This window comes from Dromaius novaehollandiae, chromosome 3 (genome assembly GCF_036370855.1).
Source record: "Dromaius novaehollandiae isolate bDroNov1 chromosome 3, bDroNov1.hap1, whole genome shotgun sequence".
Lineage (NCBI taxonomy): Eukaryota > Metazoa > Chordata > Aves > Casuariiformes > Dromaiidae > Dromaius > Dromaius novaehollandiae.
The window spans coordinates 28,088,418-28,107,204 of record NC_088100.1 but is presented as its reverse complement, the minus strand read 5'-3'; the positions used below and the strand labels follow the sequence as shown (position 1 = coordinate 28,107,204).

The 18,787-nt window shown below is 38.5% G+C and overlaps 1 protein-coding gene across 17 annotated transcripts in view; it reads left to right on the top strand.

Annotated features, from left to right (window-relative positions):
* LOC112996840 (dystonin) overlaps positions 1-18,787 on the top strand; it is a 306,620-nt gene that overhangs the window by 118,159 nt on the left and 169,674 nt on the right. For 15 of the 17 annotated variants that reach the window (XM_064508599.1, XM_064508595.1, XM_064508610.1 and 12 more), the window contains one exon: positions 16,702-16,868. In XM_064508599.1, coding sequence (XP_064364669.1) covers positions 16,702-16,868 — 167 coding nt within the window. Of the gene's footprint in view, positions 1-8,073; positions 9,116-16,701; positions 16,869-18,787 lie in introns of those variants that run through there. The other 2 variants (XM_064508601.1, XM_064508607.1) reach the window with 2 other exon arrangements.

Here is an 18,787-nt window from a genome sequence, read left to right as displayed (position 1 = left end):
CTACATTTAATGCAGAAGTGATTCATAAGGTGATATAAGAGAAAGCCCTTTATGCAAATTGTGTTACCCTAGCATTTGCCTTCATGCTGCTTCTGTGAAAGTATATAGTAATTTGGTGTGATTGACATCTGTGTATGACTGATTCAAGTTCAGGATGTGTAAGGAAATTCAGGAGAATGTGCTTGCGTACACCTCATACATAATTTTTTAAAAGTTTATCTTCACTTAAAACAGTTTGAATAAGAGGAAAAGTCTGAATCAAAGTGCAGCAGCAGTCTTTTTGTAAAGTGGATAAATCTTCATGCTAATAGGAGTGTTTTTGCCTGGAGTAACTGCATAGGTAGGGAAGCTTGTGGTGGGATTCACATTCAGATTAAGACACCTGGTTCTGGGTGTTTATGTGGAGCTCTGTTCATGTGTATTAAGTGTCTAATTTCTCCCTATAATCAATAAGATCTAGTCTGTATAGTTAGTTGAATCACTCTCTAGATTACACTAAAGGCTTACTCCATTTGATTAAACATAAACATCTGTTGTTATTGCAGAAATGAGACTCCCACTTACATACAACAAACATGGCACAGGTCGTATAGGAAACCCCAGTATCGTCTGGGAAGAGGTTGAGATCAAGCAGGATGAACTGCATCTTGAATGTCAGTAAATATGTTTGGGCAACTGATTTGAGCCCTGGCGGGCTAGTCAGTACAGCCAGTGAAGCTCGTAGAGCAATTTGGATCACTTCACAGCAGGTGCCGAATTCGGTTGCCCAAACATGTCTAGTGCTATTTGAGAGGTCACAGCATATCCTGCCTCACCTCTAGCAGCAGACCCAATAGGAAGTGAGATTCCCTTAGGTCCTGTGTCGTATCTGCTATCCCCATGTCGCTATCGCAGATACTTTTAGGTGTCTCAAATCTCTAGATGGGCAACTGACTTTCTTCTGCTTTAGGGTGAGATATATTGCCCTTCAAGATCCATTGACTATACTAACTAGATCTCCAGGGCTTGATTCAGTTCCCTAAACGTTGGTTTCTAGTGACATTTGAGAGGCCCTGGAATATCCAGGACATACATGAGGAGTTCACTGATGAGACACGAGATCTGTGAGAGGTCTGTGCTTCTAGACCTGCAGCTGGAGGCCAGGTGTGTGATATACTAGGATATAACAAAGAGCTTTATGATGCCATGTATAGGAAACTAAATCCTGCCCCACTGAATAAAATGGGCTGTTAGACATCTAGCTTGCATGTAGACATGTACACTTAGGTGCCTTGATCTCAGCTAACCCTTAAATTTTCCTAGCATTTACAAAATAGATTTTTGGGGAGTATAGACAGCTATCATCTGTGTAAAGTTACTGCCTCTGCTTTGTCATTATGTCTATTCTAGTAACATTGCCAGCTGGGAGGTTTGCAAGATGCCAGGGATCTTTTTTGGCTGTTGTTTGTGGCCTCTTGTTTCTCTGAGTGATGGCACTTATCCGGAGGATAATATTTCCTCAAAATAGAAAACCCTTCAGAATATTGGAATGAATTGAGGAATGATTTAGGGGAAAGACATGATGAATAAAAATAAGAGATAATGTGCATTTGAAGATTACATTTCTCTTGCATCTGAATTATGTCTAGAGATTGTTATGGCATCCTGAATGGGTACCCAAAATTAAATAAATGCAAATTTTGTTCTGAGTTTTGCCACTGGCTTTCACAGCTGCATAAGTCCAGAAATTATACATTCTTCTGTGGCCCAAGTAATTACATATGAAATATAGAAATGGTGGAATGGGGAATCCAGTGGTTTATGGGTTGAGTATGTTGCAAAATAATTTGTCCTTCGGGTATGGATAATGCCTGAGACATGTATGTTGTTAGGATTTTGACAGGCTTTCAGTGTATGCCTTTCACATGCTTTTAATAATATGTGGTTACTTTTTTCATTTGGTTTCATAATGCAATAATTACTGTTAGTTATTTTCATAGTATCTGTAGAACATGTTAAATCAGATTATAGTATTTTCTATGATTATATACCGTATATAAAAATATCCAAATTAATATCTTAATAGATTCCTTCTTTCATACCCATACATTTTCACTGATATAATTGGAGATGAGCAACTATAAATAAAGGCAGAATTTGGGTCTCAAAAAATAGTTGTAATTTTAGTAGGATATCTTCTGTGAAAATCAGTGACCATTCCTTCTCAAACCACTGCAGACGTTTCTTAAGTTAACAGATGTTTCGGGTAATTTGCAGCTGGTTTAAAAACAAAACAAAACAAGAAACTAAACCTTTCTGGCCCCCAGAACTCAAGGCCTTTGAATTCAAGCCTTGAAAAATTTCTGGAACATCCGAGTCATGACTCAATAGACTTCTTCACTTCTGTTTCATTGTCATCGTACAACTCAGTAATTCCTGTGAAACTTTTCCCAGTTCCCTGTTCTCAGGCCTTTTTACAGAATACTACTCTGCAAGGCTCCAGACTGTAACTTTTTTTTGTGCAGACGTTGCAGTGCCCTTCAGTCCTCTCTAGACACATGGATTTTTTCTCTGAGGTCTGCTTAGGGGAGGTGCTTCCTCTTAACATTTTTCCTGTCAGCCAGCAAATACTTTTGCTACTGGTTCCAGGTAAGCCTTCAAGCTAAGCTGGTTCTTTGTCAGCCTTCCACGGAGGAGTCTGTCAGACCATTCATTTGATCTAGCAGACCAACAGTTAAACTGCTTTGGGGAAGAAGGTAAGAAGGGTGGATTTATTTGTGGATTACTTGGCTGGGATAGAGGATAGTTATCCATCCTTTTCTGAAACTCCTGAAACCCCTACCCTCAGTTAGGTGTTTAGAGGCTGAAGTGCAATGCTAATTTCAAAGCACTCTTGTGGTGCTCACGAAGGCCATATAGTGTCTTAAGGAGGTGACCAGAGAAGGAGAGAACTCAGCTGGGGTGGCCCGTTCCAGTAAATGTCTTGGAAAGGGTTAGAGGAATAATGGGATATTCTAGGATTTGTGCACCTTCCCCTGCTTCAGGTATTTTGATGTTAAATCTGCGGTAATAATAATAGTCATAGAAGAGCAGTGCTGGTTGCTTTTCTGTTTTCTTTCCTTTGATGGTAATGTGGAATTGAGATTACTTCACTTGCCCTTCTCCCTGGCACCTTTTTCTAGTTTTCCAGGAGCAGCTGGCTCTGAGACTTGCCTCTGCGCCCTGTCCAAGCTGTGGGTCTTGGATCCCAAGGATTCAAATTTAATCTGCCTTTGATTTAAAATAGCTAGAACAGATCAAGGTCTGATCTTCTCAAAGATTTAAAGATGGAGTTATGTGGCCAACTATCTAATCTCTCGACCATAGCTGGTCATAGGATAAACTATATTCCACTTGGGACTTTTGATTCCCAGTAATTGGCATTGTGGCAGAGCTGTCACCAAGCATTTGGTGGGGTATACTTTTCCTGTAATTTATTCCTCAGTTTAGCTCCTAATTGTCTCTTCCAGAATTCTTCAGCATCTTAACAAAATAGGTCAGCCTCAGCGAGGAAAATGGGCATGGAGGTCTTGGAATTCCTGAGACTCCTCTGAATCACAGCAGAGACAAGAGCTGTGTGAGCCCATTGCAGAATCATGTTTAGACTTCACTTCTAAGAATAGTGTGGTATCTGTAGCAGGATAGGAATTATGAGCAGTCACCTCATCCAGTTGATTGTCTTTAATCCCATAAAACCACCTACGAGGAACAAATTCCTCCTTCCTCACTTTTCTTGTAGTCACTTTGACAGATAAAATAATCTGTCTTCTGGCACATCTTCTGCTGTTCAGGGTAGTGACTTCTGGGTGCCTCAGTGAGACTTGAAAGCTGAACAGCTCTTTCAGATTTTGAGCAGTTATTGCCTGTGTAGCTCAAACAGCTCTGGATATAATCTTTTGTTTGTGCCAGAAAGCTTTTCTTTCTTGCTTTATTCTCTAGCTTGCATGGTTTTGATTTTCACTTTCTCTTTGGCTTGTGTTTATTTTTCTGTGTGTCATTCTGCCTGTAACCTTTGGGCTGTGTAACAAAATGCTTGCTGGTTATCTGCTATGCAGTTTTAGTAGCATGAAATGACACATACCATTTATGCTGAACTCTCCATTGCTTTTGCTGTATTGCAGAAACGAAGGGGAGAAAAAGGAAAGAAATGCGTCAAAAACAGCCTCAAGTGGGTACCAAGTAGGGTTTTAATCATATTATTTCAGGATAAAAGATCCCAGGCTCAGTTTGATTGGTTATGTTTGCTAACTACCTGAAACAAATGAGCAAGATAAATAAGCAGTGTACAAAGGTTGCTCGACTTCAGCATTTTGCACACTAAGAAATACACAGATTTTCTACAAGGATGCTACCTTAGTGTGTAATACACCTGTCCGATGTTAAGAACATAATGCATTTTACAGTCACACACATGCTCAATTAGTTACAGAAGTCTAGGGTTAAATGCATAGGAAACGTACAAATCTTCATGAGCTGTTTCATGTCTTGATGTTAATCTTTTGTTTGCGATTAAGACAGCCTTTCAGACACCCTTCAAAACAGATCAAATTGCAGACAAGTCTTGGTCTAATCCTTTATTCATGTTTTACTTTTTCTGGTACGTAAACCCTTAATAAGTCTTGCACTGATCTCCCTGTAGAACTTTCTGGGATTGATGGGTATGAATTTGGATCTTTGAGTTTTTCTTTTTCTTTTCTTTTTTTTTTTTTTTTTTTTTTTTTTAAACACAGCAAAAAAAAAGGGGGGGGGGAACACAGCAAAACATGGTAGTGTTTTTAACAACTTTGATCATGTGGATCTTTGGCTTTAACTAAAGTTAAACTTCCATTCAGGTCTAGTCAAGTGTCTGAGACAGAGCACCTGGTGGTGTTAGCATCCCAGTACACTTTAGGTTTTCACTGTATTGTAGTGATTCTCTTTGGATTTGGTGGTAGTCTCTTCTGATGCTTTAGAATATCGTATTTCTTTGCTTTAGCATGTCCCTTTTCGAAGTCTCCAATTTAACCCTGTTGTCTCTGTCTGTTTTCACATGCTGAGACCAAAGTTATCATTTGCTTTTCAGTTATTCAGTTGGCTAAAAGTGAATATTTTGTCTTTAGTTACTTGCACTTTCATTTATTCCCTTAACACAGAATATGATTTTCCGTAGTTTTAAAAAGGACTGATCTAAAAGCTATTTCTCAATTGTAATTCCTTTTGTCCTTGATCTTTTCTCTTGTTCATGGGGATGAGTGAGTGCTTTTCAAGTTACTCTTTTGTTCATGAGAAACAAGGAACAATAGAAAGAATTGTTGAGAGGTGATAGCCCTCTCTCTCAGGAACAGCTGGTAAGGATTGTTGTTACAAAGTATCAAAGTTACTTATTTCTTACCTATTTCTAGGAAGATAGAGACTAACAATTATTAATAACAATCAGTACAGATATCTTTGCAGTGCCTTTAATCCTAGCTAATATTTAAAAATGGTAAAATTCTAGGAATAACAAAAAAAATATACCAGCTGTATTCAACTGAAACGTACATGCAATACTCAGCTGTAAGCCAGGATTGTTGGGAGCACTGGATTTATAACCAGTGTTTCAGAACTAATTATTTTGGCTGCCTCAGCTTTTTAATTCCACTTTAGAGGTACCTGATTTTCTGAAAATAGGAGTTACGTACTCTTATGAAAATTAAGGTATGTAGGAAAGAGGATGCACAGAATCAGACACATTCCAGATCACTGATCACGTTACAAAACACTGATTGCTCAGTGGGTTTTCCTCATGCCATCAAATACCATACTCATTTCTTCTGACCTATCTTGAAATAGATTTGATTTGACGTTGTTATAGCAGTCAGTGTGACACCAGTTCTGTAGGAGATTTGAAATAATAGAGAATGCTTAGGGACACTTTCTCTTGGAAGAAGGTGGTGTCATGCTGATTGTTTAACAGATTTAAGCAGTGCAAGATAAATATGTACTAACTGAATTTTAATGGAATGTGATTTAGTGTAATACAACTATTGTTTAGAAACCTCAGTGCCAGTGCGCATTAATTTTAAATATGTATTTGAGTTGCATAATTTGAATTTGAAGTATTCCTAAGCAAATTCTTAACTCCTGTGAAATTCATGGAGGAGGAGGCAAATTGGCAGCATACTTAGTTTAATATATTTTTGATCACAGTTAATATAACATGGAAACTTGCAGTTGTTCATTCAAGTCATGGGCACTGTCCTTTCTAATCTTTTACATTATATCTACTTTATCAGGGTATTCATTAAAGTAAAACTTTCTAATAGTGTATTATGTAGCAGTTCAATATTATTATACATATCATCGTATTTTATTTATTATTATACATATTGTTATTAAACCAGAAGCTATATCTGTGTGAAATTAAATCAATTGCAGTCAGTCACACTGCAAGGTGCTGAATCTTCTTTCCTGGTAACAGAGGAGGAAGATATATTTTCAAGCACATAAGCAATTTGTTTATACAAACATAACAATGCTATTTACAAAGGCTATACTTTTATTTTTTGAATGTGCTTTTCTATTAACTGAGGAGGGCAAAGTCAAGACCCAGCTCAGTCCCCTATAGAAGTCCTTTTTAAATGAGTCCTCGGGGCCCTGGTGGCGCTGGCTGGAAGTCACTTCTCTAAGCTGATTAGAATACAGGTCTTTAACGGAAGCTAATGGAGCAAATGTCACAACCCCACCTATATGTTAAACACACTAAAATGCAAATAGAAATCAAGGCCACAGAAGAAAATGTCATCATTGCATAAACACTCTCTCTGAAAAGAAATGTCTTGGCATTGTGTCTATATGTAGCTGGCCATCTAGCAGCTGGTACATGTTATTCTGTGACCCCCTGCTAGTCCATAGGTGTTACGGTGAAAGTTTTCTAAGCCTTACTGTCAAATTCTGCTCCAGTGCCTGTAGAGTAGTCGGAAATGAGCATCTGTGTTCTTGGAAGTGCTGTGAACACTGAAAGCACTTTAATGCATTATTCATTTTAGGTTCCTTCAGTGAAATGTTGTCAAATGCTTCAGTGGAACTGGCCCCTAGGCATGAAGTCTCTGGCCTTTATTATTGCAGTTCCTTTTAAAATAAATGGGAGAGACTCAATGGCAACACTTGATAATGCTTTGTACTTTATTTGGTAGTTCTTTCACAGTATGAGGAAACCATACACACCTACCCCTGCTGATGTGTGGACTTTTGAATATGCTTTGCATATTGGTAACAGAAATGAACCTGAAGCTTGAAAACATGGACATTTTCCAAACATAGTATGTTGGTGTTTAAACTTGCTTGCATTTTAATAGCCTACATTTCTACCCAGTTTTCAGATGTAATTAGACACCTCATGGCTATTTTATTCAGAGCCACACAGAGATGTCTACAGAACAGAGCAATGGGAGGAGGAAAATACTCACTTTTTATTAACTCCAGAAGAGTTTAATTTGAAAATATGATATTCATATAATCTGTTTTGCAATGACTTTATGGACAGCTCTCTAGACAGACTGACTCTTACAATTTTGTTTCACCTTTACCTGCCAGATGTTTTAAATCTGCTGCAAAGTTCCCATATGTAGTACACAGCACTCTTGACTTGAGCAAACTGTTACGCTTTTATGATAATAGTGAAGCAGCAAGTTATTTATAGCTGATGAGTCAGTGAAAATCGCATCAATTCTGAAAACCCCACATACAAGTGAGATTTGATGCCTTGCACCCTGTCAGAGCAATCTGTGATCATTCACTTTAATCTTCCTTTCTATGGATCACTGGATACGTGAGGAAAAAGTACGAAGCGAAAAACAGGTTTGCTAACTAAGTCCTTCCTGCTGTTTGCTGCACTGCTTGTTTTTGGATTTGGAGTGTAGCTAATAGTTTCAAAGGTTGCTGCATATTTTTCCACTTTATCTTACTTGAGTTGCAAATGAAACGGGAAGTTATAACGTATGCGAGAATTTTCTATTGCTCATAAGTGCTATGTCATCCCCGCAAAAGGCCATCAGCAGTACAGTCTAAGGCTGAAGCAATGATGTTTATTTAAGAGGATAGGTGGCCAGAAATAAGCCACAGTGTCTAATCAGACACAGGCCCTGCCTGGGCACCGTGCCACAACATTTATTGCGTGTGCATTTCTCATAAGCAAAATGGCTACGTACTGAGGAGGATGGAAGTGAAGTCTGGAAGAAATTACACTGCAAACTGCAGTTCTTAAGTTTCTGAGAAGGATTTAAGTGTATGTAAATATACCGAAATGAATGAGACTGTGTGACTGTGAGTTGCTGAAAGCCAAATGGGGAACGTCTGTGGATGTGTAAGGGCTGAGAAGGAAGAACAGTGTTTAGATCCTGCCAAAGCTCCCTTAAGTCCAGCTAAACATTCCCCTGGAAGAAAATATTTTAGAAGAAAAACGAGAAAGAAATCAACTGAGGAGAGACCAGATTCAGAACAGCTTAAAGAAAATGAAGAAAGAAACCAATATGAAGCGGAGGTTTTGGAAAACATCGAGATTCTTTCGAAGGGTATGGGACTGGCTGATCCCTTGCCACCGAGAGCAGCAGTGGATGGTAACGCTCTGCCTGTGAGTACAGACCTTTCGGCTGATCTCGTTAAAGCAGAAGTTTTACTGAGTGAAGCAAACAGGGATTCTCTCTGTGGGGACAGTTTTCGTGGTGATAATCAGAAGCTCACCAAGTCTGATGAAATAGAAACATGGTTAAAAGAACACGACAAGAAAAGTTCAGAAAAACACTGTACGTGGAAGAGGAAAATTTCGGATGATGGCAACATGAGGGAATTAACATTCCAGCAGAAAGTTAGTGGTCTTTGTTTTGAAAAGGCAGCTAGCTGGAATTCTGCTGTCCACCTTGTAGGCAGAGAGCACAAAGAAACTGGGTTAAATAAAATTTCTGGTGGAATTGTCGGAGATGTCCAAGAAAGCAATAAACACGAAAAGTTGCATCGCTTTCTTTCTGAAAGCAAAAGTGATCCACAGCTTGGACAAACGAGATTTTATTCTTCTGATGCTCTGCTCCCCCAAATGCCAAAAGAAAAGGCATTTTATAGCATTCCACCAAACAGGAGCAAGGTAAATATTTTACCACAGTAGGTTAACATTGAAAGTTAGCTCAGAATAACTATTGGAACAGAATTTTTGCTGTGTTACAAAAATATCTTCACATTGCTGTTTCTAAGCCTCTTACACATGCAGGGATGCTATAGATCACATTACTCAGTCTTTTCTATAGGTTAACTAATACCTTTATATTTGAGCAGTATTTATCTACTATCCTTGTATTGTTTTGCTGTCTGTAGTTGTTTGATTTGTTTCATAATTTAGAAAAAAAACTTTATGTTAAAACGAGACTAGGAGGTGCAGCAAATTAGAGAGTTGTTTTAGTTCACATTTAATATCTGCAGTATCTGCAGTAAATTTTCTTATCAGCTCTTGACAGTCTTGTAATTCCTCCAAGTCTTGTGTCAGATGGATGGGAATATTTCTAATTGTTTTCTGTTGTGGTCAATAGAAACTGAAGAATGAGAGAAATATATAGGCAGTTTGAAATAGAAAAAGTGAACATAAATCATTCTTAACAATGTTCTACACTTTTAAAAGATCTTTCCTCCAAAACTGTCTGCATGATCTATTAGTATTAATTATTCAAATTCCTTCTTTTCCTGAGGGTAGGATTACTTTCATTTTACAATAAAAGAAACCAAAGTACAAGCTTAGTTGCAGAATGCCTAAAGGAAAGTAAATTTTTGTTTGTGGGTGTCTATGTTACCGTATTACCAATTCTGCCCCACTCATTTTCAGTACAACTGAAATCTTTAAGTGTGGGTCAAATGCCCATACCAGGATTTGGCCCAAAACGGATTCTTGCTGAGCAGGGACATCTGAGAGTTGAGTGAACGGGGAAAATGGGCATATGCCAAAGGTACTCTTTCCAGCAAAGAACTAAATACAGTTCTGTTGTTTATATAATTTACTTTTGTAACATGAATCAAATTGTATTTCTTCAAGCTTAGTTTTCAAATACACCTAACACGTCCAGCTACAGTGCACAATGCACCTAGCACAAATAGCTCCTAATCCACACAGAGATCTTTGCCCTCTTAATCTGAACTGGAATTTGGGAGCAGCTTAGGGATGTTCTTTGAACAAAGCATCATTACTGAGCAGAGGAGCAGGAGGCTATGTCTGTGCAGCCAAGCATGGCTGCTTTTTCCAGCGTAACCTAAGTGCTACAACTTCTAAATGTTGCTCCAGTTATTACTCTAACAAGGCAAATACTAATACCCCTTGTTACCGCAGGGGAAAGGGAGTAAGTGAGGTTTCTGTTGAGCACCTACACCAACACTAAGGCTCGTGTTGGTGATATCAGTAAAACACTACATAATTATATCAATATGAAAACTACTGATAGATCAGGCTAAACACCTGATTTGCTGAAACGTCTGCTTTTCAGTATAGTTCCCTTTCTCCACGCAAGATTCTGAGTACAAATAATTTTAAGAGCACCTAGCTTTGACCTGGAAACAAATCCAGAAAGAAACCTAGATTTTAAACTATAGCTTATTTTACAAAGTCATGATCATTTTCCTTTTGATTACTTTTGAGAGCTAAACAAGCATTCGATTGTCTTGTATTTCAGTATAAAACACTATAGCTGTTATGTATACAAATCTACAAAGTTCCTGATCACCAGCCCAAACAGTTTTTATGTTCACAAGGTTTACAGTTACCAATCTCACTATTTTTTACCATTTTCACTGCCATAATTACGGAGACCAGTAGCATCCACTCACCTTGTCATCTTATCTGTGCTGTTGCTCAGCTTTCGTAGTGCCTCAGACGTGGCTGATATTTCAGAGCGGTTTGGCTCTGCCAAGCATAGTACCCTCTACTGGGATAGGTCCTTCAGGTCTTTTTCTGTGCTACATTAATATGCCTTTCCTTCTTATGCATGTGAAACAACTATGATTTTGTGTTCAAATATGCATTATCACATTACCTCTGTTTTCCCATTTGCAAAGCTCACCTAAGTGGGATGTTCTGAAATCTCATTCCTGACTATTCATTGCAAACGGTGAGAGAGAAGTTTTTTACTCTCCACCTGGGGTTAATTTCTACAGCCCTTGTTCCTGAATACGGGAAGATTACTTGCATGAGCAGGATATGCTCTGATCCTGCTCTAACTTTGGGCTGTCCTAGAGCAGGTGGCAGCTTGCAATAAGATCCAGAAGCTGTGAAGCAAGGCTGAAGCCGGCTTTCTGCAGCAGCCCCCTCCTCAGTGACAGGTTGGCACAGTGCAAGTAGAGTAGAAAACGAAGGCTGTAGTTTGGGCTTCTCTGTGGGGCTGCCACCACTGTGATATTTGAGGTCTGCTGTGTGGAAAGCAAGCCATGGTTTTTGTTCAGTACCAGCAGGAGATTGCTATGAGCTGGTGTTAGCATCAGGGTTTGGTCATTATCAACTAGTGTACAGATCAATGATTACAACGAAATATCAACCATTACCATTATTATTCCAGTCTAATTTTTGGAAGTTTCAGTTCTAGTTAATGGATGTGAATGCTTACCTCAGAAAATATAAACATTTAAACTAATGTATAAACAGAATCACTCATCTACTTCCAGTACTCCTCTCTTGTCTTGCTGCAAGTTCCTCAGCTGTCTTTTTGCCATACACCTACATAGTGTCTGGTGCAGTGGATTTCTTATCTCGTATACAATGTTACTAATAATCTGCAAGAAAAAACACTTATCAGAATCAGGTTAGAGGCCATATCCTTTCTTTTTCTTTTTTTCTTTCTTTTTTTTTTTTTTTTAAGTGTTTGTATTTGTAGCCAATGTATCCAGCAGAATACTTCTGGGTATGTAGTCATCTGTTTATTATTTCAGTTATCATTGCACATAGTCGTAAGGTGACAGGATGCCTTCCAACTATGTCCACCATCATATAATGTTATGTTATCTGCTTATGTATTACAGTGAAGGGAGGGAAAAACGCCAGTTGTTCTTCCAGGATGTGATTTGCAGGGCAAGGTGCAAAAGTTGGCAGATTAGCTTTATTGGCATGCTATTGTCTGCTTCCTTGTAACCTTCATAGGAAGCAGGCACAATGCTCCTTTGATGCTGGTGGATGAAGGAGGCTTATAGTCATTGATGGATCCACAGAAAATAGGCTGAAAGGAGTCTGAAGAGATCATGTAGGTCATCTCTGTACCTGAAGGCAAGATTAACTCTATGAAAACTGTTCCTGATTGATATGTTTAGCTTGTTCTTCCATGTCTCCAGCACTGGTGGTTTCACATCCTTCCTGAGTAATTAATTCTAGTGCTTATATCTTTTGTATTATGAACTGTTTTTAACCTAAAACACCTGTGCTCATTTAAAACTCATTAGTTCTTTTCCTATTCCCAGAACAGTTAATTTATTACCTTTTTTACAGACGCATTTTATATGTCTGAAGACTTTTGTCATGTCTCCCCTCAGTCTTCCCAACTTTAGACTAAATAAAAGTGTCTTTTTCAGTCTTTTCTAATAGGTCACGACTTTTTAGACCTTTGTCACTCTTGCTTTTCTCTGTGGATTTTCTTCCACTGATCCAATATTCTTTGAAGGGTGTTGCCCAAAACTGGAAACAACTCCATCTGAGGCCTTATGAAAGCTGAGTAGGAGCATTTGAATTTATGGCCAGATGGAAGCTCACAAGGTCCAACTGTAATGTCAGGGGAGATGAGGTTGCTCTTGTGATCACATGCAAGTTCAAATTCCATTCCTGTAACTCAGCTTCCCTCAACACAAATCATCATGCTGTCAGAGCCCTTTGCAAACAGGACACAACTGCTTGGTTTAGATGGAAAATAGGGCAGAAAGATTGCCTCCTTGTGTTCAATATTTGGGAATGTTTTGGTTCAAGTAAACATTTCAAAAGCTCTTTCTAATTCTTATATTCATTTTTCTCTTGTTCATCTTCTTTGGACTTCCTGTTTCAGGGTTAGCCTGCAGCAGAACACATTTTTACTCCTCTCTGTACATTTATAGCTATCCAGCCCATTATGTACTTTTGTATAGTAAGCACGCTGTGTCAAGTTTAGACTTCAAAACATTTGGAATAGGAGGGACTCAGAGGGAAGACTCCTCCCTGTATATACCTGTTAGTCTATTGTGATATTCTTGCTCTTTCTCTGTTTACACTGAAGAAAAAAGGGGGGAGAAAAATGGGCCACAGACATCTAGCACCACTTTTTGATCTCCTTTGGAGGATGTCCTCTGGGCTGCTCTTCTCTTTGGATTTGAAAGCACATCCTTGAAATCCGTGTAACTTGAGAGCCTGAGGCCCTTTGGTGTGCAGATTTTGTGTACCCTGTGTTGCAGAGAGGACTTGGAGGCAAGGCTAGAAACACTCACAGTGGTGAACCAGTTCTCCCAGTTAGAAAAAAGAAATAGGGTAATTCAGTGCCTTTGATCGTGAGACATTAGGGCTGGGCAGAGGAATTACCTCTGTCAGTTTTCCTTGCGTAAGTTGGAATTCACTCTGGGGAATTCCACTCTGGGGAACTGGGTATCTAACAAAAAACTGCTTAAGTTCATGCAAATTCAGTAGTTGTTCCATGCTCATGGAACAGATGTCCTCTACTAATGGATTATAGTGGGTGAATGATGGGTTTGTGGGATTGTACGAACAAAAGGTTCACACAAACAGTTTGCTTTCAAGAACAAAATTCAAATAGTAAAGAAGTGTCCTGTTAACTATTTTCTGTCCAAGTATTCTTAATTTAGTACTCCTTCTCCTTCATTCCTATGGCAAAATGTTAGAAATATTCATGATAATGCATAGTTAATAACAGAAGTACAGATATTTATCTATTATGGATTTATCAAAGGAAAGCTATGCACTCTCTCTGACACCTGAATTTGTTGGAGAGGGTAGTATTTTACTTGTTAAGTAGTTGCAAGTTAATAGGACATGCAGCAAAGCAGAGCTCATATTTGTAAGCATAATAAAATACAGCTCTTTAACAGTTTCCATCTTTTTTTTTTTACACTTTTTTAATAAATTCAGTGTTTGTGAAGAAGTCTGAAATCTCAGCCTTAGCATGTGAAATACTTTATCTAGAGAACAGCACAGCTCTGACTGTTACAGTTCTTAGGCTAATACTAGTGTTCCTTAACCTTTATTGAAAAGGGCTACCACCCGGAGTAAAAAAGAATTTAACATATTGAAGCCAATCTAGCCTTCCTTTTTCTTCAGATGGCTGACTATGGTGCTGCATGGCGCCCAGAGGATTTTTGATCAAAATCCAATTGGTATTAGGGTAATGAAATAAATTCATACTATAGCCATTGAGAATTAGGACTGGAAACTTGCATATTGGTCAGTTAGAGAATATAAAATGTTTTTCTCTTTGTGTTTGTGACCATAGCTACAAATGTTTTTTGTATGAAACAACAGATACAAATAGGACCTTCAGAAGTTGCTCTGATGCCTGAAATCACTTGTTGTCAAAGGAATCAAATGTGCACTCAAATATGCTGTGTTTGCACTCTTTGCAGTTTGCAGTGTACATAGCTATCACAGTTCAGTTAACCATGAAGGAGGCTGAAGGCTTGGACTTAGCAGTAAGGAATGGCCACAAACAAATTACATTGTTAGCTTGCTTATGTTAGAATATATTTTAAAATGTGATACGAATTGCACACTGAAGACTTGCTGAAAGCGACAGGAAGAGAATGCACTTTTTTTTTTTTTTTTTTTTGGCTAGACATCTGGCACTCCCAGATGACATCAGCTTGTTCAGAAACATTGTCCAGATAAGTGGTAAATGGTTGACTTAGTTTATATTGTGGTCTGGTTGGTCTATCATGAATGGAAACTAAAGCTACTGCAAAAATACTTTGTTTGCTTTCTTGCTTTGAAGTACTAAAGAGTGAAGGGTAACCAAAAGAAAGGAAGCCTTATGCTACAGACAAGTTTGTTATATTTTTACAAAAAAATTTTCACAGGGAAGTTAAGTTGGTCTTTTGTTACTTTGGATTCCCTGTTGTCTTTGCATATAAGACTCCTACCTTCTGTATCTCCTGTGATTTCATGTAGCAAATATTTCATGCAGGATTTTGACACTGAGACATTTGTAAACACTCACAGCTGTATGTGTTTCTTGAGTGTTTTAAACAAAAAAAAGGTTTTTTTTTCCCTCTGATTTGTCTTAAAAATATGCAGTGTTGCAGCTGTAGACATTAGGATGCACAAAATTGTCATGTATTCAGAGATTACTTCTGGGCTCATTCAGCAGTTATTTTTTTGCTTTCTAGCACTGGTATCTGTTTCTTTCCCTTACGCAGAGCAAAAAACTATGATGATCTGTGATAAACATCCAAAAAGCTGGTTTCACAACTGCAATTTGGTGGACATTTGCACAGAAAATAATTGAAGTTGTTTCCTGCATTAAATTTACTTGCAATTGAATGGATACATGCATACATACAATACATACAATGCTAATCTTCCTCTGAAAGTGAAGTGTGGTTAAACAAAAATCACACATAGCGCTGTGGTAGCTACACTGCACCGATATGTCTAAGGTTTGTCTTTTTGCCCTCTGGCTGCCTGCTGCCTGCTGTTACGCGTTAACATGGCATTGGTAGGAGAGCCACGTCTCTTTGCTCCTACCACTGCATTTTCCTTGGCTCTAATGTGAGAAAGCAGCTCTGATTTCCAGCTTCGCCTCTCTGGGTTCCCCTAGAAAGGTTGCTTGGGTTAATGCAGCTCTAGAGTTGAGGCTCCTCTGCAGCTAACTGCAGCACCTGACTCGCTCTCTGAGCTTCCAGGAGCGTGCCCTATTCCATATGCAAACTGGGGAAATGCCTCTTTCAAATTTATGCAATAGTTTTCTAAGCAAACTGACTGGACTTCATTAGGGAATAATTTAATTTGATAGAGAATTGTATTTTTATGTGAAATTCCCAATATTTTCTTGCTTTCATACTCTGTCTTACACCAAGCTAGTAATATTTTGATAATACAAAAACAAACCTTCTGTATCTGAGGCAAAATACTCAGTTATGATCTTTCAGTCATTCCTAAAATGCTTCTTGGAAAGTATTGTCCTAAAACCATTATTGTCAATTTTCACTGTAAATGACTGTGTTGTCACTGAGTTCCTGAACAGAGAATATTGTAAGTTAACCTGTTTTATAAGAGGTGCATCATAGCTTAATATAGTAAGTGTAATACAAATATAGGTATAATATAGATGTATGTATATGACATATTTTGTATTTTATATATAAATATATAACATTTATGTAAATAGTTATTATATATGAAATAGATTATTATTCACACTACTAGGATAAAATAGACATATTTAAGTATCTTTTATTATGTAACAATATTATATCATTCCCAGAATTTAAGAGGCTGAGAGTTTACTAACTGAAGAAAATTGTGGAGCTAACAATTCTGTCTTTCCTATTGAAGACACTAAAAGTGCATAAGGGTATGACATGAAAGAATATTAATATAGTACATGAATAATCATTCATCATATTCATATATGTAGATATCAGAGAAAAATCTTCAGTAACGAAGAGTGTTTTTTGCGGTATTTTAAACATTATAATATCTTAGATGTAATTGTAATATTTATATTAACTGTATTTTAGATATCTGATATCCACGTTACTGGAGAGTCAGAGGACATGTCTGCTAAAGAGAGATTGCTCCTGTGGTCGCAGCAGACAACCGAGGGTTATGCTGGAATCCGTTGTGAAAATTTCACTACCTGCTGGCGCGATGGAAGATTATTTAATGCCATCATTCATAAATACAGGTAATTGCTCCATTTATTTTCTTGAAAAAAAATTTTTTTTGACATTTTAATGTACATAGAGAGGGCTTGTAGTAGCACTGCAGCTGTGGAGATGAAACTAGCTCTTCACGGGCAAGGCTCTGCTTCTTTGGTAAGGCCCAGCTTCTTGCAGACCAGGGGTCCCTCATTAGCTCTTGTGTGTCCCTCCTCTCTCAGAGGAGCATCCCCAGGGATGCTGGGAGTCTGTCACGGGTCATCTCTGGGGTGCTAAGAAGAATATACATGCAATCCTAATTCCCAGTATTCTCTACAGGCCCTTATGCAATACTGACATCCGAAGTATGGGCAGGGTAGAGGCAGAATTGATCACCAAAGTCCAAAACTGTGCTCTTGATGAGATCCACCAACTACTGCATAACCTGAGAGATGCCTAAATTACACATGTTCTTCCCTGTTTGACTTTACTATTTCCCTGGAGCCCAGGGCTTCTGAACTGTTTCTGCTTAGAGCCCAGATCTACTCTAAGATGCGTCTCCTGTAAAATGTCAGGGTATTTCCTTGGAAAATGGGACTGATTGGCTTGAACACTCTCAGTCTGAGAAGGGCATTGCACTTCTTTCTCTTCCTTTGTATGCTTCTGTGATCACACTTCTGTAAGGGAGAATGGGCACTGGTAGAACCACTGCTGCCTGTGGCTGGAAACTAAAGGGTATATTATGCTAATTTGCTTAAAATACAGTTGAAGGTACCTACTGACAAGAGAGGATTTCCAATTCTAGATTCTAAGTAAGAACAGAGGTCTCTTGATAAAGCTGACTATGGTGTCAAAGCTCAGCAAAGGAACAAGATTTAAGATCACTGCCAAGCCCAGTGTTCCCTTTTAGTTGTCACTGGTGGCATCTCACTGTGGTTGTGTATTTGTTGGTTTGTAGCTTGAATAGGTGGGTTTCTGTCTTTGAGAAGCACAGAGGGAAGTGTGTCCTGCCCACTGGGCTGATTAGTATGAACTGGCTCATCCCTCACTGCTTGAGGCTTGAGACCTCTGGAACAGACCAAACCATTCAGTTTAACACTTGGCCCACGTAGCCATACAGCCATGTGAATCCTGTAGCCATAATACATAATTATAGTTTTTCATGAATTTTCAATTAAATGTGCCCCCAAAGTCCACCAGACTTGTGTTGTGTGCTCTGGGCCATATCACAAGGAAGCTTGGGGGTGCATGACTTTCTTGGAATAATATTGGAGGAGCATCCCAAGTAGAGTGTGTCAAATTTGATGTGTTTTAATGCATCTCCAGGGAACGGACCTTAGAGCAAATTATTCTGTGCTTGAATTTCCTCCTATAGGGACCACTTGGCTCACTGCAGAAGGAAGCCTAGGAGTGAACCAACATGCATGTAGTGTGGGGACTAGGACACTGGAGTAAAATGGGAGGCTAATGATGCACACGCAGCCTTCTTGCCACGCACTGCATAGGGAGGTTTTAAGCCTATGTCCCAGAGAAATTAGCTGTGGCAGACATAACTTTCTGGTAATTTCAAGTTACATCTGAATCAGAGTTATTTTTGGACTAATGCTTCTGTTCTGGATAGTCAGCCATGGAAGTGGTGAATGCCAACAAGAAAGTCTTATTTTAGTAATACTGGCAAAACAAAAGGAAATAACTAGCAAAAGATTAGGCTGTTTTACTTCAGGACAGAGCAGCCAGAAGAATGAACATAGCACAGGCAAGTATGTGAAAACATAAACGATTTCAAAGATGCAGACAGAGAAGAGGGATAAGAGGAAGGAGCTTAATGAGATGTAATAACGGAAAATATTTCCCAGAACTTCTTCAGAGACTCATACCAGGACTCTACACAGAGCAGTGTAGCCTTCACACCTTGGTAACTGGTAGTTGTAGTACAGATCAATTAATAAATAATTAAAAACCTGAC